Source organism: Diachasma alloeum, unplaced genomic scaffold (genome assembly GCF_001412515.2).
Source record: "Diachasma alloeum isolate Michigan unplaced genomic scaffold, Dall2.0 Dall_scaffold_00326, whole genome shotgun sequence".
NCBI lineage: Eukaryota > Metazoa > Arthropoda > Insecta > Hymenoptera > Braconidae > Diachasma > Diachasma alloeum.
In genome coordinates this window covers 179,255-204,422 of record NW_021680465.1, presented here as the reverse complement: position 1 = coordinate 204,422, position 25,168 = coordinate 179,255, and the positions used below count along the sequence as shown (strand labels likewise).

General features: G+C 38.0%; 2 protein-coding genes and 1 long non-coding RNA gene across 6 annotated transcripts; 2 read left to right on the top strand and 1 right to left on the bottom strand.

Moving 5' to 3' along the window:
- Positions 1–3,636: 3,636 nt before the first annotated feature.
- LOC107040228 lies at positions 3,637–4,947 on the top strand. The gene is made up of 3 exons (XR_001461001.2): positions 3,637–4,037; positions 4,295–4,363; positions 4,523–4,947. It is a non-coding gene; the product is annotated as an uncharacterized LOC107040228 (long non-coding RNA).
- A 1,693-nt stretch (positions 4,948–6,640) lies between these two features.
- Positions 6,641–18,153, top strand: LOC107040258 (myosin heavy chain 95F). 3 transcript variants are annotated; one of them, XM_015260271.2, is made up of 9 exons: positions 6,642–6,755; positions 12,488–12,754; positions 13,017–15,710; positions 15,986–16,125; positions 16,281–16,328; positions 16,830–16,950; positions 17,020–17,137; positions 17,363–17,578; positions 17,677–18,153. In XM_015260271.2, exons 2-9 carry the CDS (start codon positions 12,500–12,502, stop codon positions 17,826–17,828), a joined length of 3,744 nt encoding a protein of 1,247 aa, XP_015115757.1. In that variant the 5' UTR covers positions 6,642–6,755; positions 12,488–12,499; the 3' UTR covers positions 17,829–18,153. The 3 variants fall into 3 exon arrangements, with proteins under 3 accessions (XP_028982078.1, XP_015115757.1, XP_015115755.1); XM_015260269.2 differs by having other exon boundaries at positions 6,675–6,755; positions 17,366–17,578; XM_029126245.1 differs by lacking the exon at positions 16,281–16,328 and having other exon boundaries at positions 6,641–6,755.
- On the bottom strand, positions 18,003–24,605 carry LOC107040259 (fatty-acid amide hydrolase 2). 2 transcript variants are annotated; one of them, XM_015260272.1, is made up of 13 exons: positions 24,546–24,605; positions 23,346–23,460; positions 22,670–22,924; positions 22,058–22,237; positions 21,560–21,779; positions 20,476–20,693; positions 20,253–20,364; positions 19,575–19,732; positions 19,371–19,511; positions 19,078–19,179; positions 18,836–19,003; positions 18,578–18,760; positions 18,003–18,451 (listed from the first exon to the last, which is right to left on the bottom strand). In XM_015260272.1, exons 3-13 carry the CDS (start codon positions 22,730–22,732, stop codon positions 18,344–18,346), a joined length of 1,653 nt encoding a protein of 550 aa, XP_015115758.1. In that variant the 5' UTR covers positions 22,733–22,924; positions 23,346–23,460; positions 24,546–24,605; the 3' UTR covers positions 18,003–18,343. The 2 variants fall into 2 exon arrangements, with proteins under 2 accessions (XP_015115758.1, XP_015115759.1); XM_015260273.1 differs by lacking the exons at positions 22,670–22,924; positions 23,346–23,460 and having other exon boundaries at positions 24,546–24,601.
- Positions 24,606–25,168: the final 563 nt, after the last annotated feature.

The window sequence follows — 25,168 nt, the reverse complement described above, 5'->3', positions numbered from 1 at the left end:
TTCAATGAGAGTGGTTGCGTTCTCTGATATTCATTGGGTAGATGGGGGTTTTTGCAGACGTTGTCGAAACCGAATTTTCATCCCCCGAATCCTGAATCCTTTATTATGTGCATTCAATTTACCCTTTGGAAGCGAATGAATATATTGAAGTATGAAATTGAAGAATAATCAGATACAATTAATTGATTGAAGGATTTTATTGATATCTCAGAATATACATCATTCTTTTCAGATAAAACGCTAAGGGTCAGGTACATAGAATTCATAATATTAAAGTGGCAGATCTCGTGTTGAAAACTAAGTGGAAATGTTTCGCAATTATTACTTCCAAGTGAAGTTAGTTTCTTGTCTCGCTGACACAGATGATTTCTGTCATCGGAAACGCTACTCACGGAGAGAAACGTTCAGTAAAGATTACGGAACGCTCCGAAAAAATTCCATGACAGTTCCGTAAAATTTCCTACAACCACATTTCGTTCCGGAATTACGGAAAAAAAGATTCGTAATTTTTATTGAATATTTCTCTCCGTGCTCCGCACCAATGAAAAAGTAGCTATAAGTCGTCGTTGTTCCATCCCTATAAAAACGTGAAAAATGAAATAGTTTCATCTCAATTTCATTGAAAATGTAGCACGTTTTTTTACAGCACAATAAATATATCTAAATCTTTACGCAGTCGCCTATATTCCGTAAATGGATAATAACTGAAGGTAATCTTCTTATGACCAACAAATCCTTGGAAATGGCATTGATTACCATGATTCTGATAGTCATCAAAGAGTATTGGATAAAGGAACTGTAATTTCATATTCAATTCACTTTATTATATGATCCTAAAAATTTGTGGCGCATCTGACAGCAAAAAATTCGCGGTTACCGCCCGTGACATGCTAATCGTCATGGCCTGTCCAATTAGACAATGGCTCCACATTTCCAATTTCGAAATGATGTCATCGAATATTACGAAATGTTAACATTATTCATTCTCTTGAACGAGGAATGCACGATGTTAACTAGTTGTTCATCGGTATCAAAGGGTGATGTTCCACCGAGTATAGACACGTGGCACATTCCGAATTGTCAGGCAACAAGTCATCTACAAAATTGTGTCACTCAAAGCCCCGCATTTATTGACAGAAGAAATTCTTTTTACAAAGGGAATTTTATTTGAACCAACTATCATTTAGTTGTTACTTTTCAAAGTAACGACGTGACCTTATAGTGAATATCAGTTATTTCTTCTTGAGATACGTTTCATTGGGAGAAAGAGGACTTCTCTAGAATTTAAGTTTCTGTTATTTGTCGCGATAAAATGAGAATATTTTATTTCTTTCCGGGAACCAAAATAATTCTTATGACTAAACACGTTATTATATCAATCAACACGATCGTACGTTGTTCCAAGTGAATTATAAAGCATTTTGTATATCGAATCAGGATGAATATTGTTGCGCGGAAAAACTTTGAGATTGCAGTGCGATGTCGTGTTGAAAGAAATTTCTATTTCTTCACCAGAAAAAACATCGTGTTAATTCAGAAATTTGGATATCATGAAATCCGCTCAATGTGACATATGGAGAGCTCAATCAAAGATCGATTTCATTCGAGGAAACAACACTCAATGAAATCATCGATGAAATCATCTCTTAGGTACGAATTTCTTATCAATTCATGAAAGTAGAAAATTTCTTGACTGGAGATTATATTAGGTTAAAAAAATTAAACTTTCCATTTCTTGTGGTAAGTACAGGTGACTTTACTCCGAGTACTCCGTTGTTTGATCTAAGTAAATGTATCTCAGAAAGCAGTAACTGATATTTATCGTTAGATCTCATTTATTTGAAATTTGTTCAGCTATGTAATACTTGTTTCAAGAAGAAAAAACACCTCAATAAAATTATTTCGTTCTATCAGCGTACAAGAGCGTTATCCAGTTCATTAGGAGGACACGCTCTTTATCTCTGTTTTTCAAGACGAAGAAACATTCCACTGAAGTTTGATACACGTGGAGACAATTTCCAATCGGGCTGTCATGTGAAGTGAGGTGTAAATCCATTTCACATTTGAGATAACTCGGCGTATCTTTGATAAGAAATTCCAAAACTCTTCAAATATGAGGGCAATAATAGCGTGATCGGCTAATATAAAAATACAAAAACATGGATGAAATGTAAAATTTAGATTTCCGTAAAACGAGATTCTTCTTTTACCCGAAATGATGAAATGTGACACGTGTTTTGTAAATTTAATGGACCGGCAACATCAACTACTTTCAGACGAATTTTTGAATTCATTTCACGTACTCATGCATATGTACATGTGTGATGTATTCCATTGTTATAGATAACGGGTTTTTCATATTCGTCGTAAGTGCTACGGAGAAGCAAATGCCTCTGATAATTTTTAATATTTACACAGAAATAAAGAGAGGAGAAGAATGGTTCTCCATGAATATGTTTCTCGCTGGCATAAGATGAAGTAATTATCAATTTTTACCACACTCCGTGCGCAATCGTTTTCCCTGTGTGAATAGTGGGAAAATCTCTCGGTAAATCACCTTTTTAATTCGCTTGTGAATCCCAAGAATCATCCTTTATACCTGATCACTCGACTTCGTCGTTTTATTGCGCAGTTAATCAATCACTCTGTCCGAACTCTTTGGGAAAATTGCGGGAATCCCCTGGTTGAACGGACTTTTTTGGGGACTGTAGATATTGGTGAGTAATTTGTGCATCATAATTGTTTTCGCTGAAATTGGAGAGATCGGGTTCTGCCCACTTTTTTTCCTCCTTTGAAATTTATTGTACCCCCACCACTGTTTTTATGCTTCTTCAGTCATAATAATTGCGGTAATAAACTCAACAATGAAAGGAAAAATCATTGGAAATGAAATTGCATCAGGTTTTTATCTTTGTCACAACTACGTCTGTGTGAAAGATTTTGTCATCTAGTGGTTGTGAAACTGCAGTAGGACAGGAAACTCCAGCCGTGGAGGGGCTTGGCTTGGGCGATTATTGAGTTGGTCTTCCTAAGCACTGTGGTTGTACTTCTTCATATTATAATCTTATACACAACTTGAATTGCTCGGATGAGCCACTCCAAATTGAAATAGTCCAGCATTGGCTTTCAGGCGACGTTTCCTCAAAATAATAAAACCTTTCACTTGACACGACCTGGCTCGACAGCTCACAGTTAGTGTCGATGAGGGAGACAATTTACACTTGTAATTTTTTTTCATTTCCGATTGATCTATGGAAATCAACGACTTCTTGGTATTGAGCACCAACCATTCGGCATTTATTTGCTCCGGTGAGTCTCTAGGAAGTTGTTAGTAACGAGAGAAAATTTTAAAGCGGGCCGTTTAGAAATGTCGGCGATGGTTCGAGCACGAAACCATCCATTTTAGGTGAATTTAGGGAAAAAACGAATTTTTGACGTTGGATCATCTACTTTTTGGGTTTGAGCAGCAACTATGTTCGGCATTTGTTTAGTTCGGTGAGTCTCTAGGAAGTTATTAGCGACGAGAGAAAATTTCAAAGCGCCCCGTTTAGAAATTTCGACAAACGGGGTTCTGACATAAAAATCGTTGACGTCTTTATATTACGCACCAATTATAATTATCAGATGTCACACCACAATTTTTTAACCTCATTCTTTAATCTCATCTCGAAATCTTATCTAATTTTTCCGAATTTCAAGAAATTTTATGAACTCGTTCGAATTTCTGAAAGCTCTGCAGAATCTTTGATATTTAGTAATTTTAAAATCCAGCCTCCACATAGCAGGATGCGCAGTTCATATTTTTAATGAGTTCTGCGCATACCTAAGCAAACTTCACCGCCACTTGTACGGTGATCGCGCAAGCTGGTGAACGTCATTGTTGTGATATTGTGGAGTGCATCACAACAAAGTTCAAATTTTAGATGATTTGAATTTGTAAAATGAAGGGGAACTAATGTGAATTATTCCATGATTTGTTGATCCTGCTTGGGTTCAAAGATAACGCTTAAAACGTCGTGGAAATGATGGTTATTGAGGTTAGTATGTACATTTCTTTTTGTAATTCTGTGGTGAGTTGGTAAACTAGGATAAGTGAATTTTTTTCGGAATTCTTTTTCTTTGATAAATCGTTCCCACAAGTTGATGAAAAGCGATTAGACCTTTTCGAAAACGCATTTTCGAAAAAAAAAAAACATCCCAGTTTCAATTCAGCAAATAATTGATACTAGGAAAAATAATTCTAAACTAATTATTAATATTAATTCAATATCTTCAAAATGTTCCTCTTTTTCAGTTACTCCATGTTTTGGTTTTGACAGGCAGGTCTTCACAATCAACATGAAAATAATTAATGTTACTATAGGTTGGTATATCAACAATTGTGTGGTCTTTAAAAAAATGAGGATGGAAAAACTTATTGCCTCCTTTAAGAATAGCATGGAATTCTTCTGTTCTCCTATGAAACACTCCAACGGATTAAATATTTCATGATATAATTCTAATGGTAAAAATAATATCGCAGATGGACATGATCTGGCGAGGATTCGATATTCTACATTCACGATTTCTGCGAGGGAAAAATGGAGTATAAAGTTACACCGAAGAAACAAGGCGAAGGTTATCGGAACGTTAAAAATGGAGTGTGTTGCAGGATACGATAAAGTTGGAGAAAAAAATTTCCTAATGAGGCCTGTGAAAAGACTGAAATGCGTGAATGTATGTCTCTCTTCAAAATTGAGGATTGCCGAAAATAATGAACTTTACAAATTTATGCACTGTCTCTTATGAGGACTAATTGCTGGACTTTGATTATTCCTATTTTATATCATTTTTGGGCTATTGCAAGTTAGTGAACCGTGATTAATGGTGTTCAAATTATAATGCAATATATATATTATCACAATATCGAAAAACCCTTGGATATTAAAAAGACGTTTATTAATATAATAGAGATGGTAAAAAATGAAATCAATCAATAAATTAAAATCAGAGAGAAGAATAATGGCAAAAGATGAAAAGAAATGAATGTAAACACGATGGAATGCATTCTAAGAGAAAAATAGACATTCATAACAATATTATACACATCATTAATGTATCGCTTCGAGCCCTCAAAACTTGCATGACAAGACAATGCCATCAAATGCAGCAAAAATAAAGTCACAGTCCCAAGCCTGATCATTCAGTAAGTTATCCACTCAGGAAAAAACGTTGGGCAAACGTTTAGAACCAACATTTCTCGTGCGAAATACGTAGAGTGGACCTTGATGAAGGCCTAAGAAGGCACTTGAGGATCCGGTAATTTATTGATAATATCTCTCAATCATAATGAGAGCTATTTACATTGTTGATAATACTTGTGGCATCGATATTTTGTGATTTTTACGTAACTTATCAATTTTATTGTTGACGTTATCGATCTTTTCCATATTGTTCTATTGCAACTGTAGCTGATTGTTGATATTATTCGATGAAGAGCACCCGCTCTATCCGCTGACGTTGCGTGTGAATAACTTTTAATATTTTCACTCATAAAATTTTTATCTACGATTAATTTATTTTATAATGATATTCTCATTCATGCATTAAAAGTGTTGAAGAATATCCGAATATCTTTCATGTATTTTTTCATATTGACACTAGAATATTCCTCATGATAATATCTATTCAATGAAATCACGAGATATGCCTAGCCAGGAAATGTTGGGTAGTGAATGTCTTCTTTTTTTTTGTGATAAAATTTAGTTTCGAAGCTGTAAAACGATTTAAGTCTTCGAGGAATATCTCCAATTCTAAAGGAGATAACGAAATTTTTGTAACGACCTGTTTTGTAGCCCCCATTTTGCTCTGCAATTACGGTAATGACAAAAATTTTGCTGTTTCCCTTAGATTCCGAGATATTGAAAATCAGGCAATAGTTAAAATCGACTTGAACCATTTCATTGCTTCGCTCCTGAATTATTTTATTGCTTCGCCACCATTTTAAAAGTACCGCAGACCTCATTATTCCCAATAGCAATTTTATTACCTCAGGTAAAGAGGGGGTAAAGTGAAACGATTGTTATCGACTCAAAATCCCAATAGTTCTTTTTTTTAAGAAAGATATCAAAATTTAAAGTCAATTACGAACGCTCCGCTTTGCCCCACTCTCTCCTACTTTCAAAGTAATTGATAGAAATAGAAATTACGACATAAATTAACATTTGTAGTAATATTCCAAGTCAGCAGTCTACCTCGGGATTGAATTCTATAATTCAGTTCAGTTCTATAGCTTTAAAAATAAATTCATTTATTGGGCAGGGAATTTTGATTGGATTTGATAAATCAAGAGAATTGTAAGGATAACAGGAAAATATGAAAATCAGTTTTTCCTAAAAAAAAATTCCAATACCAAATTTCAAAATATTTAATTTGCATTCTAATCCTCGTGGCCATAATCAATTGCCGGCACTTGAATTGATGAACAGATTTGTAATTTAGTAGGGGGAAAGGAGAATCTGTTTTGTCCACAAATGAAAAGAAGAATTCCCTTTGACTAAGTGAAAATTCATTAAATTTCAATATTGCGGCTCAGGCGGCGCTACCAATGAATAGAATGTATTCTCATGAGCGAGCCAGAATGCACGAATTTCCACGACCTCATCCGAATCCTATCGAACAAGAGGGCCCAGACAACAGTCCACCGCGGAACTTCGCGCTGCTCGCGTTGTCTTCGTGTACAGTATTCACGATTAATTCCATTCAGCGATTGTCGGGTAAGTAAATCAGACAAATGTTATTGATAATTCTCAATCTATTCACTCGTGAATATTCTAAAAAATTGTCGTGCCGGTGATGACAGTTGATTCACTGCGCGACGGCATTTCACAGTGAAACTTTTGAGTTCATTTTACGGAAGCAGCCGCTTGTAACACACCTGTTGAAGGCTGAAACGTCATCTCAAGGATATTCCAACAGATCATTCATATAAATTTCGGCGAATACAAGGCTAGCGAATACCCATTGAAAGAACGATAACTGAAATATCTGTTGGAAAATGTCAATAAAGACATTGTGCAAATAGAGTGGGATTTTAGATTTCCGCGTGTTCATTAAAGGCTTTTTGTCTCTATTATTGAACAATCCGATTTTCTGCATATGCATTTCTTCATCCATTGCTCTGTCCGAGGTATTGAAGCTCAACAAGTCAGACTCAATAATGCGAGAGTTTCATATCTAAAACAGCAACGTGTGCACCTAGAGTGTTACCTTGAATGTTGTCTCGTTGATTCCGATAACAGAAGAATGAGAAAATCATTTATTTCACCTCACCTATATTTCGTCCATCTACTAGTGGCTTTAATGATAACGTCGGTGTGATAAAGGAGTTATCTCGGGATTATTTACTGAATACAGACTGGAAATATTCAAGGAGAGGGCAAGAATTCTCGGGGTGAGATTTTGAATGTTTTACAGGTTTTGATAACTGTAAGAGTAACGGCCTCGGGCCATTTCTGAATATTCATTTTGGTATGAAGACGTTCTCTCGTGGTTTTCTCAACAAGAGATGGATTATTGCTGGTATGAAGTATCAGAATTCGTTTAGTGTTTGATTGATGTTACATTAAAAGTTGTTGAATTGTCGAGTTTTCTGAAAAATGACGTCTCAATTTCCTTATTTTGGAATCTCGGGGCAGTGAGGAAAGTAACATTCGTTAAATACCGTTGAATACCGCCTCATCGAGCGGAAAATGTTCTCGGATCTCAATCTCATCGTGAGTTCTATATTTACAGTAACTTTGAGAGTCAAATTAACACAAAATTTCACTTCCACTTGACACATCTCCGGTTTCTCCGGTATGAGATACCGTGAGAGGGCTTTATTCCAGCAGTGTATGCATATGAATATTATCCGACAACTCATCAAAATAGAACAACAATGGACTAGAAAAACATTTCTCAAGTATCTGAAATATCAATTTCACGCTTGCAATGGGGAATAAAATTTGAAACTGCTAGAATTACCGCGGAAAAGGCTGATATAACAGTGACCACGAGTGAAATATATTATCCTCGTCAATCGGATCACACTGCCACCTTGAAAACATGACGTGTTAATGTTCCACAGCTCGTCACAAGGGCCCTCATGCTCGTCAATACTTTTTGCAATCCCACAGGGATAAGTTTCTCGGTGCATTCGACTGAGACGGTTAATGGTGAAAAAGAATTTAATGGGAGAAGCTATCTCCTATGATCTCAAGCTAGACCCACTTTCTCTTCGTGCAATCAAAAACAGAAATTACACACTTTCATTCTCATTATAAAGAATCGTCTCATCACAAAAAAAGACGCTTAATGAAAAGCTTTTCATTAATCTTAATTCATTTATTTATTCCGCTATTTATTTGAGTAATTGCTCTGTGGGGTACTGCCCTGTAGCTGCAACTATACAATTATAATTTGACTATGTAAACATGGCGAACTAAAAGTACAAGCGCTGTAAATTAATCCAGGAATCGGGGATTTTTGGAGAAAAAAAAAAACACTATAATCTAATTTTCAAAGATGCGGCGTTTCGCAAAATATATTTTAGCTTTATCAGCCTCTGTAAAAAAATAACAAAACAAACATGTTAAAAATTGTAACTAAAATTCCCAAAGCAATAAATAATCACATGACAAATGTAGTCAAATGTATCATAGTGTTTTTAAATATGAAAGAAATAATATGAACGACCGCTTCATCATTACATATATCAGTTTTGTTTTGAAGATATTAGGGATTAGTCAGTAATCTTTATCCCATTCGTGGAATAGATATAAATTATCTCATTTATTCATTATCTCGTTTATCTCATTCAAGTCCATTTTAAACCATCGCGAGGAAGTTTTCCCATATTCGATATGTAGGCTAAAATCATTCATGAATAATTATTTGAATTACCTATGATGCGTCAGTACATCATCCTACACATGACCTTTTGCACTGCAGTGGTTGCATTAAAACAGCGGTCAAGATCACGGGGGGACGATTACACCAATTAATAATACCTCATGATTGCTCCGAGGGCATCGGTATGATGCTATCTGCCTCAATCACATGCGCAATGAGCAATCACGATCCCAATCTATCGAATCAACCTACGTGTGCAGTCTCTTAGTTTGCAGTAAATTTCGAAAAGCAGTTGACCGGTTTTACCACTTGATTATATGATACACTGCTGTTGCATAATCATAGGATATCTCACGCATGAATGCACACGTGCGAAACCGGTAATTAGAGTGATTCAATCGCTCGACATTAAGGTGGTAGAGTGGCGAAACAGTAGTATTTAAAAAGATAAATGTCAGAGGGATTTGCTGATGTCTTCCGCAATGGGTGTTCCATGTATTCAATATTGAAAATGTTCCCATACCGATGGATAAGAGATAAAAACACCAATTGAAATCTGGATGATTGCGGCAACATCGCAAATTCAACCCGCAAGAGTGAAGAGGAGTCTAGTCATAGAGCCAAGTGAAAGGAATATAGATCAATGTTGCCAGGTCTTGATAACTCACTGTTGCATCTTTCATCCTTTGGAAATTTTGAAAAGTTTGGAATAACGGAAAAGTTTTAAAGTCCAAAAGGTGTAGTTGATCGTTAAAAAAACGAGTTTCTGCGTGGAAATTGGGTCCGGTTGGGAGATTCATATGGTGTGAAAATGTAGTCATCTTCAGAAATTTCCGGATTATTCTCTCCCCAAATGGAATTCTATGCCACTCTCTTGAAAATTACTAGTAAAGATTTTTTAACAGCGTGGGGAATCCACTATTCCCTTCAGTTTTCAAATCTTGCACCTGCGATTTTCCATAAGACAGCTGAGGAAATGATGAGTGCTCTTGCATCCTCACACAGACAATTTCCCAAGACAGGGCATTGTCCTCTGCTGCAACTACCCCATGCACTATTTTCTCTCCTCAATGATTAATAAAACATGAATTGTGTGGAAAAATAATTTTCCTCCTCAATATTTCATAAAAGCCAATTGAAAACCTTCGAAACAATCGGTCACTAAACGCACATAATGTCCATGACGACGCAATGTCATCGTGCGTGCAACAGAATACGTCAGCGGTCTTCCCCCAGATGTAATTTACCTACGTAATCGATGGGTACAGGCACTGGTGCGCCACGCAGATATACTCATGTAGTATGTGTGGTGTAGGCTGATGAACACCAACGAACACGGTAACAGGCAGTCCCGGGTTCAGTGGCCGTGACCAGGTGGGGTAAAATAAAAAGAGACAGATAGTCCTCTTACTTTCTCGCTGACTAACGAATTGAAACAAATACTCACGGAAACACCACCTCAAATTCTTCAAATTCGGTGAATATCATAACAACATCATTTTTTGGAAGCAAAACTAAAATTTGGTAATACCTAATTACCATAAAAGATTGGGAAAAGCCTAGATGCTGGGTTAATACGTGAACAGAGTATTAATGAGAAGTGGAGAATATGATTATCAGTGCGTGTCGCCAACAGTTTGGCGTATTATTCACCTGTTCCTGTTTCCACCTGGACGCGACAATTTCACTTCAATTCCCTTTCTGATTCCCAAACATATCCGTTGTGAAACCCCTGTACTTCCTGCCGGACGTTGAAACTCATTATCGAAAAGGTGAATGTTTATTTTGATCGGAAATAATCGGGAGAGCTGAATTTATTTGGCGAATTTGTTCGAATCCGTCGTATAATTGAGAAATTGGAAAAACTCGTTGCACTTTGGAGGTAGTGAAATACTCGACTATTGTAGGAGAAGAATGAGGCTCATTGCTTTTCATCGCAACAAGTTGTAGTCCTCTTGGTGCAGCTGTTCCGTACAGTACCGGAATTAACCGTTACGAGGAATATTGAGAGGGATGCAGAGATATGGAGACGAGGAAATAAGATAAAAAAGAAAAGTTTAAGGAAGTTGACACACAAACTGCTAACGTGCGGTATTCTTCTTCGTACTGTTATCTATATTCCCTGTTTCATGAGGCTCGTAGAGGTTCTGGTCTTTCACTCGGTTCCTCTTTGGAATATCAAAAGTTCACCGTGCGTCTTTGTTCGATTTGCTGCAAGCTATTGCGCCAGGTCTTCAGCGGAGACGGAAAACCGTTTTCTGTTGATGAAATCATTTTTTTATGAAAACGAAAAAATGCTTCATTGTTCTCGTTAATTGCTTTGTTTTAAAGCCGTGGAAATATTGAATTCGAAAGCGAAACGATCGTCTATCTCGTTTCATTAATTTTCCTATTTTCCCCAACATTTTCATTTATCATCCGAAACATCAGAACAACAGATTAGATCAGCTATAATCGTAACATTTCAATGGAGCAGAATTTATGATTTATTTTATGACCCATTGGAATTGAGGGATGAATACTTTTTGCGGAAAAGTGAACTCAAATTGTCAAATTGACTGTCAAAGTTTAGATCTCCATGACCTTGACAGTAACATCTAAGTAAATGAAAAAAATTTAAGGAAGTTAACAAAATTAACATTACGTGACAAAGTGAAAATGTTTTGGCTCATAATTGTCCGGTTTCGTAATCAGTTCCGCTGGGAGATTCTACATATGTGTCGAAAGTGGAGCCTAAAAACTCCGACATTCCGCCATGTGTAATGACTTAAACTTATAAAGATGATGACTTTGATTCGTAGAATCCAGTATACCATTCCATAATTGTGAATGTGATCTACATACCGCGCAATTGTCACACTTTTTTAACATTCTATTCATGAATTCTACACCAATAGGTTTACTCTGCTGAAGAATAATCATCATAATATAGAATTGAAGGAATAATAGATCATTTAAATGAATATCTCATACATTGACATTAATTCTTTTTCAAGAATAAATCAATGGCCATAATTGCTCTCATCTTGAGTGTACTGAGAAATACTTGGCATATTAATTCTGAAATTTCGCTGTGGAAGGCCGCGCTGTTGTCATGCAGACAAGTATAGATGAAGAGGCCGCAGAAGTGTTGCCTCAAAATCAATAAGATTTAGCATGATGCCAAAGTCTCGCTTTCATTTTCGTGAAGTTATACGACTTGTGAGGGTCAAGGTATCACCGGGAAAAATAATCGCTGAAGATTCAGCAGTTGTTACTAGACTATTTCCCAAAGAAAAATGAAATTGGAGCAATTATGTTCATGTAGTATTTCTTATCTGTTATCTCGATGACAATCCATCATTCTGACATGTTACCCTCTCGGCACATGAGTCATATGTGGAAATTTTACAATTTAACATCACGCGTTTGGAATTTTACGAGTCATATTCACTCTTTGCCAAAATGGATCCTCATGAATTTTTTTTATGAATATTTAATGAGCTAATTTTTTTCTTACGGCAAGTACAATTCTTCTCCCTTGTAATGAGTCTAGATTAAAAATATAAAATATGTCCATTTTGCCCCAGCCTACCCTGAAACAACTGAATGCAAAGAAGTATTTTGATTTTTAAAGAGCGTAATCGTAATGGATAACCAGCAAGTATGGGTGAGAGATGCGACCGAGGGTTTCATCATCGGTAGATTCGCGGATATGGTGGATGGTGATGCTCTGATTATACCACTGAATCCAAAATTCCCTCAGCGCACGTGTCCACTCGATGAAGTGTATCCAGCTGGAGAGTATACCAAAGATGTCGAAGACAATTGCGCTCTCATGTACTTGAATGAGGCCACGTTGCTCAACAATATCCGAACTCGATATTTCAAAGATCGCATATATGTGAGTTCGTTAATTCCCATTTTTATTTTTAAAAAACCCAGCGAATTCGATTGAAAATTCTATTATTTTTTTGCCAAATATGAGATATTTTCTATAGGAATGTCTCCACACAAATTTTCCAATTTTTTTCCACTTTTTTTTTTCATAAAAAAAAAAACAAAAAAAAACACTTACGAAATTCGAGCTGAGGAGTGTAGAATTCTCTAGGTTTTTCTATGAAATCGTTTCGTAAATGTGATTGACAATTGATCAATATTTCCAGAGCTACGTCGCAAACATCCTCATAGCAGTGAATCCCTATTGCCCCGTGAAGGACCTCTACTCCCCCAAGATGATAAAATCGTACCAAGGGAAATCCCTCGGAGAAACCCCCCCTCACGTATTCGCAATCGCCGACAAATCCTTCCGAGACATGAAAGTATTCAAACAATCGCAGAGCATCATAGTCTCCGGGGAATCCGGAGCTGGAAAGACTGAGTCAACCAAGTACCTTCTCCGCTACCTCTGCGATCTCTGGGGTTCCATGGCCGGGCCAATTGAGCAGAAAATCCTCGACGCAAATCCCGTCCTCGAAGCCTTTGGTAATGCGAAAACAAAACGCAACAACAACAGCTCTCGTTTTGGAAAATTCATGGAGGTGCATTTCGACAACAAGTGTCAGGTGGTCGGGGGCTACATATCTCATTATCTCCTAGAAAAATCACGAGTGTGTCTTCAGAGCTCGGACGAGAGGAATTACCACGTCTTCTACATGATGTGCGCCGGGGCGCCACCAGATCTGCGAGCCAAATTGTGCATCACCAAGCCAGACGACTTCCAATACCTTCGCAACGGGTGCACACAGTACTTCTGCAACTCGGCTTCCGAAAAGAAACTCAACGACAGTCAGAAGAGCAAGGACCACACGTCGAAGGGCTGTCTGTCCGACCCCATTCTAGACGATGTTGATGGGTTCAACGCTGTTGACCAGGCGTTCACACGTCTCGGGCTGACGTCAGCCGAGAAAATGGAGATATATACGATGGTGGCGGCTGTCCTACACCTGGGGAATATCGCCTTTGAGGATAATCCAGAGGACACCAAGGGTGGCTCGAGAATCTCCGGTCGTTCAGAGAAGGCTGTGATAATCACAGCTAGACTACTGGGAGTCGACCCAGAGGAATTGCGCCAATCGCTCATATCGAAAGTCATGCAAACCAGTCGTGGTGGGATCAAGGGAACCGTCATCATGGTGCCACTCAAGGTCTACGAAGCTAGCAATGCTCGCGATGCCCTCGCCAAAGCCATCTACAGTAAACTATTCGATCACATCGTGGCACGAATCAATCAGAGCATTCCCTTCAAAGCCTCGAGTTACTATATCGGAGTTCTCGATATCGCTGGATTTGAATACTTCAAGGTCAACAGTTTCGAGCAGTTCTGCATAAATTATTGCAACGAGAAGCTGCAGCAGTTCTTCAACGAGAGGATTTTGAAGTACGAGCAGGATCTCTACGCGAAGGAATCACTCAATGTTCCAAAAATATCTTACGCTGACAATCAAGACTGCATCGATCTCATTGAATCGAAGATGAATGGGATCTTCAGTCTTCTGGATGAAGAGTCGAAATTACCGACGCAGAGCTTCGCACATTTTACGAGTGAGGTGCACAGAACGTGGTCCGGACATTTCAGGATCACATTACCGAGGACTTCGAAATTGAAGGCCCACAGGGAACTCAGGGATGACGAGGGTTTCGTCATACGACACTATGCGGGTGGTGTCTGCTACCAGACTAATCAATTTATCGAGAAAAATAATGATGCACTGCACGCGTCTCTCGAGGGGCTCATTCAAGAGAGTGGAAATCACTTCTTGCGGACGCAGTTTGCGAAACTACCCACGCAGAAGGGGAAATTAACGTTCATCAGTGTTGGGAGTAAATTTAAAACTCAGCTTGGAGAACTCATGGACAAGCTAAAGAGCAATGGAACGAATTTCGTACGCTGCATCAAGCCTAACAATGAGATGGTGGACCATCAGTTCGATGGGGGAAGCATTCTGGGACAGCTCCGCTGTTCAGGCATGACGTCTGTCCTGCAACTCATGGAGAATGGTTACCCCAGTAGAGTTCCATTCCAAGAACTCTACAATATGTACAAGTCGTATTTGCCGCCGGAATTGGCACGACTCGATCCCCGATTCTTCTGCGAGGCTCTCCTGCACAGTCTCAAATTGAGCAAGCGAGACTTTAAGTTCGGAATTACACGGGTCTTCTTTAAGCCAGGGAAATTCGCGGAGTTCGATAGGATAATGAAGTCAGATCCTGAGAATCTACAGAAACTCGTGGCTAATGTTAAGAAGTGGCTTGTGAGGTCGCGATGGAATAAATTGCAGTTCTGCGCGCTGTCGGTGATCAAATTGAAGAATAAGATTATTTACAGAAGGAATCACCTCATTGTCATTCAGAAGACAGTGCGTATGTATTTGGCGAAGAAACATCACCAGGCGAGGATCAAGGGGATCGTCAAGATGAAGAGCTTGAAGAGCCAGCTTATTAGAATGCACGAGATCACGAATCAATTGAGAAAGCTGAGGGACAAGAGTCTTAAAGACATTGAGAATCTGCAATCGGAGATTGATTCGGGGATTAATACAATTCGGCACAATGAAAGGATTAAAGGTGTGGAAATTGATGCGTTGTGCACGAAATTGAGTAATGGAGTCAATCAGCTGATGTCGGCCCTTCAGGACATGGTTAAACAGCAGAAGATTGAGGAGGAGCAGGAGCGATTGACTAAGCTGCAGCAGGAGATTGAAGCGGAGAAGAGGAGTAAGGAGGAAGAGCTGTTGAAGAAGAAAGAGGAGGAGGAGAATAGACGTAAGAAGATTGAAATCGAGGCGAGGAGAAAGGCGGAGGAGGAGAACAGGAAGAGGCAAGAAGAAGAGGATAAGAAGACTGCACTAGCTCTACAGGTATTTAAAGAAGAGGAGAGAATTGAAATAAGGTTTTTCAATCATTGAAGTATTTCATTTTGGAATCATAACGGCGTACTGGCCTCGGCGGTCTTCAGAGATTGAAATGGAAAACTTTTCTCATAGGGGTTTTCTTTTATTCCTTCAAAAAAACTAAAAAATTGGATTCAACAATAGTAATTATATTCCGCAGTGATCAAAGTGCTTGAGACCGCCGAGGCTAATACACAATAATCACCATTCCAGAATGAAATAATTTGTTAAATTGTTTTTAGGCTGAACTGGAGACGGAAGCAATCGAAGAGAGTCGATACCGTGAGGTCCTGGAGCAAGAACGAAGAGACCATGATCTGGCTGTTCGACTTGCCCAGGAGTCCAACGGACAAGTCGAGGACTCTCCCCCTCTCCCCCGAAGGTACGCTCACTCTCATAATTAACACGATAACTTTATTGTTATAAATAGTGCACATGAAGCATCGTATGATGATTCGAATAATCGGCATTGCCGGACCATCTGTACAAAGACAAAAACCCAAAATTCACAATCGAAATTTTATTGTAATTACACAGTGGCTCAGACTCGCGGGTTTCCACAACAAACAACAACAGGCTCATCAGGTATAGAAATGTTTCCGGGTGTTTGCATTTGCATGATTCGATTAAGTTTAGATTGTTAATTAAATTTTCACTCAAGATACAGTTGGGTTAATTCACTAATTTCTTCCTCTCACTGATTTGGAAAGTAATGCTTCATTAATTATAACTCATGGATTAAAAGTGCATATGTAGTCTCAATTATAATTGGCCAGAATCTATCGGCTTGCTATCATCTTTCTCATCCATTAATCTCACCTCAAGCGTTGAATTAATCATCATTATACATAGAAAATAAATGCATGACTCTTGGGGTAGAATTAATTATAACGAAATAATGTCCTTGCAATTTTCACGTAAAAAGTCCTCAGTGCTCATGAATGCATTTCTCCATATCAATTAAATTAATCGCTCACCTCAATTAAATGTCCATTCATTCTGTTTTACTATTCATCCATTGAATTGTTAATACAATTACATGTACGTGCCTGTGCCTGATATTCCGACCCTTTGCTTCTCGTACAGGTCAGAGCAAGTGCGAAATCATCAAGCAATGACGGCGAACAAAAAATATGATTTGTCAAAGTGGAAATATTCCGAACTGCGCGATGCTATCAATACGTCATGTGATATTGAACTACTTGAGGTAATTTTTATTCTCCTTGTTGAAACCTGATGTACGCCACGTAGATAATAATTACTGCTCTTCCTTTAGGCCTGTCGTCATGAATTCCACCGTCGACTGAAAGTGTATCACGCCTGGAAGGCGAGGAATCGTAGGAGGACTACGATGTATGAGAACGAGAGAGCACCAAAGTCGATAATGGAAGCAGGTATTATTACATGCACGAAATAATTTCATAAAAAATCCCAGACGATTCAATAGAAACTCTATTCTATTTCTATGGGATTTTTTGGGCATCGATTTTCAAAGTTTTTGTCGCCTTATTTGTCTTTTCTTTTCATAAAAAAATCGAACAAAAAACTTGAGCCGAGGAATTTCTACAGAAAATATTGCAAGTTGCTCATTTTATTCATCGTAATTTGCTCCATTACAGCAGCTAAATCTCCACGCAATCCCCTGAAACAGCAAATAGTTGAATCATCGCAGAGATTCTTCCGCATTCCCTTCGTACGTCCTGGTGTTGCCCCACAACCTGAAAATCCAACCACAATTGGTAAACGCGGTTGGTGGTATGCACATTTCGATGGACAATATGTAGCGAGACAGATGGAGTTACATCCGGATAAACCTCCCATACTTCTTACTGCAGGTACAAATATATGTACTATTCGAGTGATGAAACGGGATAAAAAAAAATATTATCGCATTTTGTATTTCAAAATTATTCACTAAATTAACAATTTTCAGGTATCGATGATATGCAAATGTGTGAGTTGAGCCTCGACGAGACTGGTTTAACCAGAAAACGAGGTGCAGAGATTCTCGAGCACGAGTTCAATCGAGAATGGGATCGGCACGGTGGTAAACCATACACAAATCCTGGTGATCGTAAAAAGTGAAGAGTTGTATTCTTTATATTTTCGATAGAAAATTCATTTGATTCCATTAATGAAACAGTGTTTCAACTGTTGTAGTTACTTACAGTGATTTAGGGAAAAGACAGTGAGCTTTTCTATTTCAAATGAGTGGATTATCGTCTTTTTGCATAATTTTCGAGTAGCATAATGAGAGAATTATTAAGAAGCTATTTATTAAAAATGATTCAGGTTTTTGTTGTATGCAACAGTGAATATCGTTACAGTAACATATTTATGCGGTATCCCGGGGCATGTAATTCTACATTTCAATGATACTTGGAAATATATTCAATATTAAATTATTTAAGATTTCGTTATTTACAAACAATTTGAGTAATTACTGAATGTTTAAAATTCTCACAGAGACATCGTGAAAAAAGTCAGATATTTGGTGTCAACCGTTGGCTCTCATTCACGCGTTTATCATTAAAATATCAAATCCAATCCATCAGACTGGCCATTGGTGGTTTGACGGGAGTTTGCACTAGTGCTATTTCTTAAACAACTACTTCAGTGCTTGGGGGTTCTTGCCAGCCTCCGAAAGCTCTCTCCACCTCACGAGCTACAGCTATTGTTAAATTATCTCGTCCAGTATTGCCCACAATCTGGAAGAATATAAGAAGAATATGAGCAAACAGTGAAATTAAATACTTTGATTCATCTTCACGTACAGTTTTCCACGTTTGTTGAGAACCAGTAGTGAAATAAAAAATAAAAGAATAAATGATAACCTGTAGTCCTATTGGCAGACCCTTTCTATTCAGACCAATTGGACATTGTGTGACCGGAAGTTCAATGGAATTAAAAATCATCATGTACGAAGTGTCACAAATTTTATGGTAAATTTCGTAAGGGTAATGTGCAGCTGATGTGAATGATGGAAAAATGAGAACTCCGTCGTCACCGAGTATCTCCTGTTTCCAAAAAAAATTGTCATTCATTCGACTAATAGTTTTTTCGGAAAGAATAATTTATGAAAATCATCTTACTCGGACACGTTTTTTTATGAGATTATTCTTCTTTTCGTACCACTTGTAATGGCCACTGGGTAGTGCATTCCCGAGTTTCTTCAATATTCCGTAGAATAAATTGGGGAATGTGTGGGGTGACATGAAGGTAATGTACCTCAGAAATTCGACGAAGACACTTCTCCATTCCTGAAAAAAGATCAACGAAGAAATGAGTGGTAATTAATTTTTTCAATTTCCCAGCTCTCATTGTGTGGACTTACTCGAGGGTTTCCCCCCTTTTTATAAATGGTATCCACTCCATCCAATTGCACTAACATTGACGTTGCGGCTTCGAACGCATACGCCACTTCCGGTATTTCAATCTGAAGTATACATTACATATGTCAGACCATTGAACGTTGAATTATTTCGATGATGAGTGATTTTAGGGGAACATGTGAAGAGGAATTATTCATAAGAAATTTTTTTTCGGATACAAAACATTCTTCAGTCATTTTTTTTTCTAGAACCACTCGTTCGAAGATGAATATTAAAGAGTGTATTCCCCATATACCTGTTGAACTTTGATCCCCTGAACATTTTCCAAGTGTTTAAAAAACTTTCGCATTCCTCGAATAATTTCTCCATCAACACTGCCCACTGCCGAAGAGCCAATGTCCTCCATATAGTAGAATTTAATGTTCGACAGTTGAACCTGAAGATTTCAATGATTAATTTCAACAACATTGATGATGATATTTTAATTCTCTAAGTTTACTTCTTCATTCAGTCGTGCAACCGCGTCCTTGGACCGCGTCAATACTTTCAGGAACATGACGAGATCCTCTGAGTATCTGACCATGGGGCCCATAGTGAAGAATGCAGGCCATGTGGGATCATCGCAGTCCGGAAAATGCCCGTCCGCCCCAACCCACTCTATTTCGATAAATGAATGAATGAAAACAGAGGCGAATGCAAATTAATGATGATCAATTGAATTGTTCCAATTAGCAATGATGAGGTAGGGGAGGGTGAGCTAAAATAGACTCTTAACTTTCCGGTTAACGATCCGGTGAAACTTAAAATCCGTGGCTCCTTCCCTTCAAGAGGTATATAATTTTAAAATTATAAATAATTTTAGAATTTGACCATTGGCCAGTTTTTAATGGATATCTTGAAATCTAAGAGAGATAACAAAATATTTGTCAACACCATCAAATTCAATTCAAGAACGCATAGTAAGGCATTTAAAAAAAAAATTAATTATTTGCCTAAATTATACAAAATTTCATCGTTGATCCATTGAATTCAGCCTAGGCTCATCGCAAAACGGAAGAATTGTGCTCTCCACGGGAAAAAAAAAATCCCATTCGATAAAAATCTCAATGACTCAACAAGATTTCAAAAGAGTCAAAAGTATCCATTTTGCCCCACCCGCCGTTGCATATGAATTTACCTGGTGTAGGTTTATGACCAAAGACACCGCAGAAAAATGCTGGCAGACGCACAGACCCCCCAATGTCCGAAGAGATACTCAGTACTGATGCGGCTGAAGCCACAAGTGCTGCCTTCAATCGAAAAAGATTATTCAAATGTGAAAACTCAAGTTAACTATTAAATTATCCATCCTGAAAAATGTTTGCTGATATAAAAATCGATAGACATTGGTATCGACGTACTTCGCCACCCGAAGAGCCACCCGGTGTTCTATTAGTATCGTAAGGATTCCATGTTGTACCAGTCACGTTGTTGAATGTCTCCCAGCACATGCACATCTCCGGTGTATTGCTGACAAGCAGTGGTATAGCACCTGCCTTCTTAGCACGTCTCACAGCGTCAGAATCGTTGAGTGCAAGTATTGGCTCCTTCGTTCTACGTCCAGCAGCATGACTCATCCCTGTTCGCGGACAATTTACTGAATAAATACATCGTCTCGTGGATTCTTATTTACACAAAAATCGTAAAAACCGCGACGCGAAGGTCGCAATACCACACGAACAACATTTCAATTGGCCTCTTAGAAATTCTGAGTTTCATGTTTTTATATTCGAAAATGTGTTGCGGAGAGAAACATGGCATGAAAGAATTCTGCAGTTGATAATAAAACTGAAGTAAAGCTTCTGTACATGAGTTTATAACTCACCAGTTTCATGGCCTCTATTTCACAAATATATGCCAAATCTCTCAATTCATGGAATGTGTTAATAGAAATTCTCACAAAATCATGGCGAAATCGTAAATTCTACGAAGTGTTATTAAGTGTGTTCAAAGTTATTTCAGCAGTATTTACATTATATCATTTCTTCATTTCAACGAAACTATTTGAAAATTCTGCAGTCGTCTATCATCTTCATTTCAAAGAAACTATTCAAAAATTCCGGAGTCGTCTATCGAAAATATCAGTATTGATTCCACCCGGACAATCAGAAAGAAACATCGACGGCCAATGTCAATTAATAGGCTATCAACATTTGACCCTCTTAACATTCCAATCAACGCCGACTTTCCCTGTTCAATTTCCATTTCATTTACATGGGATTGAGGCCATCAATTGTCGGACGTGAAGAATTACTGAGTGAAATAAAAACCTCCGATTTTTTTCATCTGTGCACTCTTAATTGATTATTTATTTGCCTCATATAGAGGTCATGAGAGCCAATGGATTGCATCTAGGTGCCTGAGGCGAGCGAATAATAGCCTTGGAATATTGTAGAAATAAAGGAGTGTGTGGAAATATTAAAAAATCACATGCACAGGTCTCACCTGCAACTGAAATACTCTCTTTAACTGTAATTGGTACACCAAGTAATGGAGTTTCGTTCTTCAACGTCTCCTCTGTTTTATCACTTGATTTCAGGAATACGTCAATTTCACGTGCTTCTTTCAAGGCCGCATCGAATCGATTATCAACAATAGCGTTTAACATTGGATTGACGTCTCGACATCTTTGGATGTATGCCTGGACTACTTCCTCACAAGCCACCTAATTTTTCATGCACAAATGGGATAATAAGACAAACAAAGCGGCGGAAAAATACGAGAACAGATCCACGCGAAATTAGCAGAACAAACAAATCCATGCTGGGGATTTTTTTATCAATTTTTTTCTTGAGAAGATGGCGATTAGACAAAAATATTGAAAGAAAGAAAAACTGAAAAATATTTATCATTGAGAGAGTTATGATTTTTTGAAAATGGTTTTTTTGTCCCGCTAATTTGGCGTGGATCTGCTCACAAAAGTGTCGGAAAAAAATCTCGAACCTCTCGTTTACGGATTTTTGCCGCCAATTCCGTCGCCGACATGTACAATATTTTGTTCCCAATGGGTGGACATCTCCTCTGTTTTCGCAATCCCCGCAATCGGAGAACGGGGATAGTGAAACAGCCCAGCAGGAAGAGAAAAAATCTTATCAATCGTTTGATAATCGCGTTCAACACCTCCTGTAACAAATAATTGGATGATTCAAGACAATTGGATCGATAATCTAATCAACCACTAGAATAGAGTCCAATGTAGTGTCGCGCTTATTGAAGCCGATGGGTCTGAAGATGAACTTTGCACGTCGCGGTGACATGTTTTTGCTCATGATAAATCGCTCATTACGGTTTGTCGTACACCATGTTTCTGCGGAGCGATAAAAAAACGTGGATTGAATCAAATGATCGACACTATGACAAAAACTGTCGTAAAAGTACTAGACAATTTTCCCCTGCTTCTTCTCTGGGCATTGAGGGGGAAGAAAAAAATATTGACGCATCAGTCGGGTGATTATTAAACCATGTGGAAGAATTTAAAGACCCAATTGAATCGCCGTAGTGAATAATTTCGAGAGAAATGATGAAAAAGAGTTTCGTGGGAAATTTTATACTTACTGAAAAATCATTCAAGCGCATCTCACTGCACAGTACCACCAAAAATGACAGTTCCAACGCCATTATTCCGCCCGATCCTCGTTGATTAATCTCTACGTGATACTTCGACGCTTTCCTGACCTCATTTTCACGCTCGCATCCTCGAAATTTTGGAAATTTCACGCTTTCATACTAAGATGATCTAAAAACCGTTCTCCACTTCTTCCGCACTGGCTATCAATCCCTTCTCTGTACGTTCTTCACAGTAATTCCTTCCTTCAAATGGATGACGTAAATAAAACAAGACCTATTATAATTACTCGAGAATTGCGTTCCCCGTCGCGTTTTCACATGTTGCAATGTCAACGACACGTTTTTACCGAATTCTAGAAAAACTAGTTTCCAATTCGAGATAAAAAAAATGGGAAAACTTCACTGGTCAGACCATGTCAGCCCCGACCAGTTTGTACAACTCCACGTGAGTTCGTACTTGGCGATAATATAACGAAAGAAGCGAACGATGAAAAATGAAAACGACTTGTTAATTTAACGCTCGAAAACATTGGCAATAATATTGCGAAAACTTTCAATAACACCGAATACCCAGGCTCATGGGAACCGATTGCTCGGCACTAAAGTCCGAGTGAGGACGCAGTGGATACTTAAAGGAGTGACAATGGATCCACGCTCGAAATACCTGAAATATGGTGGGGACCACTTAGTCAAACCTCTTTCGCCTAGGGTCCCGAACTCGTCGGCCCCTTGTGTCTTTGTGTGGGAGTTGAAAGACTCACCGACGTGACGTCTTCATTCTGTCGGAGGCCCCGTGAAGAATCCACAGAAAAAATGTACATATGTAATGGTCAGCCGATAACATATTCAAACTGAAGAGTAGACCAGGCATGCATTAAAAATGTTGTGTAAGTGAAGTGACTAGAGGAGAAGAAAAAAAAAATCTGCACGGTATTTGCTCATTTGTATTTCGCGGGAGATGAGTTGAAGGATTATGCAAGGAATTATCGAATGTACGGGTGACAATCTTCGGAAATTGTAGCTATGTTATACATTTTTAAATTGCATCTGCAACTAGTATTAATAATAAACTAAACGGACCAAAAAATTAACAAAATGAAATTAAATGCATTCAGTTCGACCAACTCGAAAGCACTCATTTGCTGGCACCGGAAATTTTCGGATCTGATTAAATGAATCCATGTTAACATTTACAGTAATTTGTTTAGTTTTTTTTTTTTTCATTCATTAAAAATATTTTTTGCATTTTTTGTCTCCGCAGGCTGGAATAGTTTCATCGACGTGCATCAATTTACAAAAACTGAAGGTCCATTATAATTTCCATGTATTATTCATTCATCTTGAATGTAAAGAAATTGTTGACTTGAGAATCATGATGATATTTCATTAATTTTTAAGGAGGAAGAATAGTTATTTATGAGATACTACGATCTGGACTATTCCCGCAATTAGGAAAATTAGTATCTTGACATAATTCACGTGAGCACTGATCTGCGAATTCTGGAAATGCGGAAAAATGATTGAATAACTCGTTCACTAAATCCTGATAATTTTTAGTTCGTATATGTGTATGATTAGGCATGATGTCAATGTTTGGAGAGCACAAGTGTTGACAGACTCTCAAGAATACCGCTGTCACTGCCACTTTAAATATAACAGAGGGATTCCTCTGCAAAAATATTGCTATTCGACGGGAGAAGGTTTAAACCAAATGAAAATAAAAATTTCTGGTAATTTTTCTGTAATGAGACTAATCTCTCATTGAAATGAACAAATGATATTATCATGAATGGTGACAACTATGAATGATGAAACTTGTCATGAAACAGTTATCATGAATGAGCGAACTCCACATAAAACTCACCATTTTATTAATTTAACACATGTGGTTCTTTGAGTGCGTTCAGCTAAGCCTATAAATCCAGGTGAACTGATCTAAGAATCAATGGCTATTTCTACTGTACCCACTCCCTGTCATTTTCAACACACGTGACACTTTTTTTGAAAACTCATCGGGTTCTCCGCGTCCATATAAGATTCACGTAGTGTTGAGCTGCTATCCCCGTAATGTCCGAGATATGAATATTTGTATTCATGGGTCGCTTGATGTCCTGTTTATGTACCTCATAAAGTAGAAATTCGATTTACTGCTTTTGATTATGGCATTACTGGATTTGAATGATAAGAAGAGGTTGAGGAGATCCTTGAAGATATTCAGAATGTCAGAATAATGTCAGGAATGATACTGCTTTCGGTAGGGGTTTCACAGCAACTGAAATACTGTTTTTAAAGTTGGAAAAACAACATTCATTTGGCTTCACAAGTCTATATTCGTATTTGGCGCTCAGCACTCGTGTGCGCTTATTACATTTTTCCTAGTTGCATTTTTTGCAAGACTTTGAATGTAAAACAACGCACGTTAGTTTTCATAAAACGATGGCCTCCATTCTCCAACGAATCCCCGGTCTATGTACCGCATAAAACAAG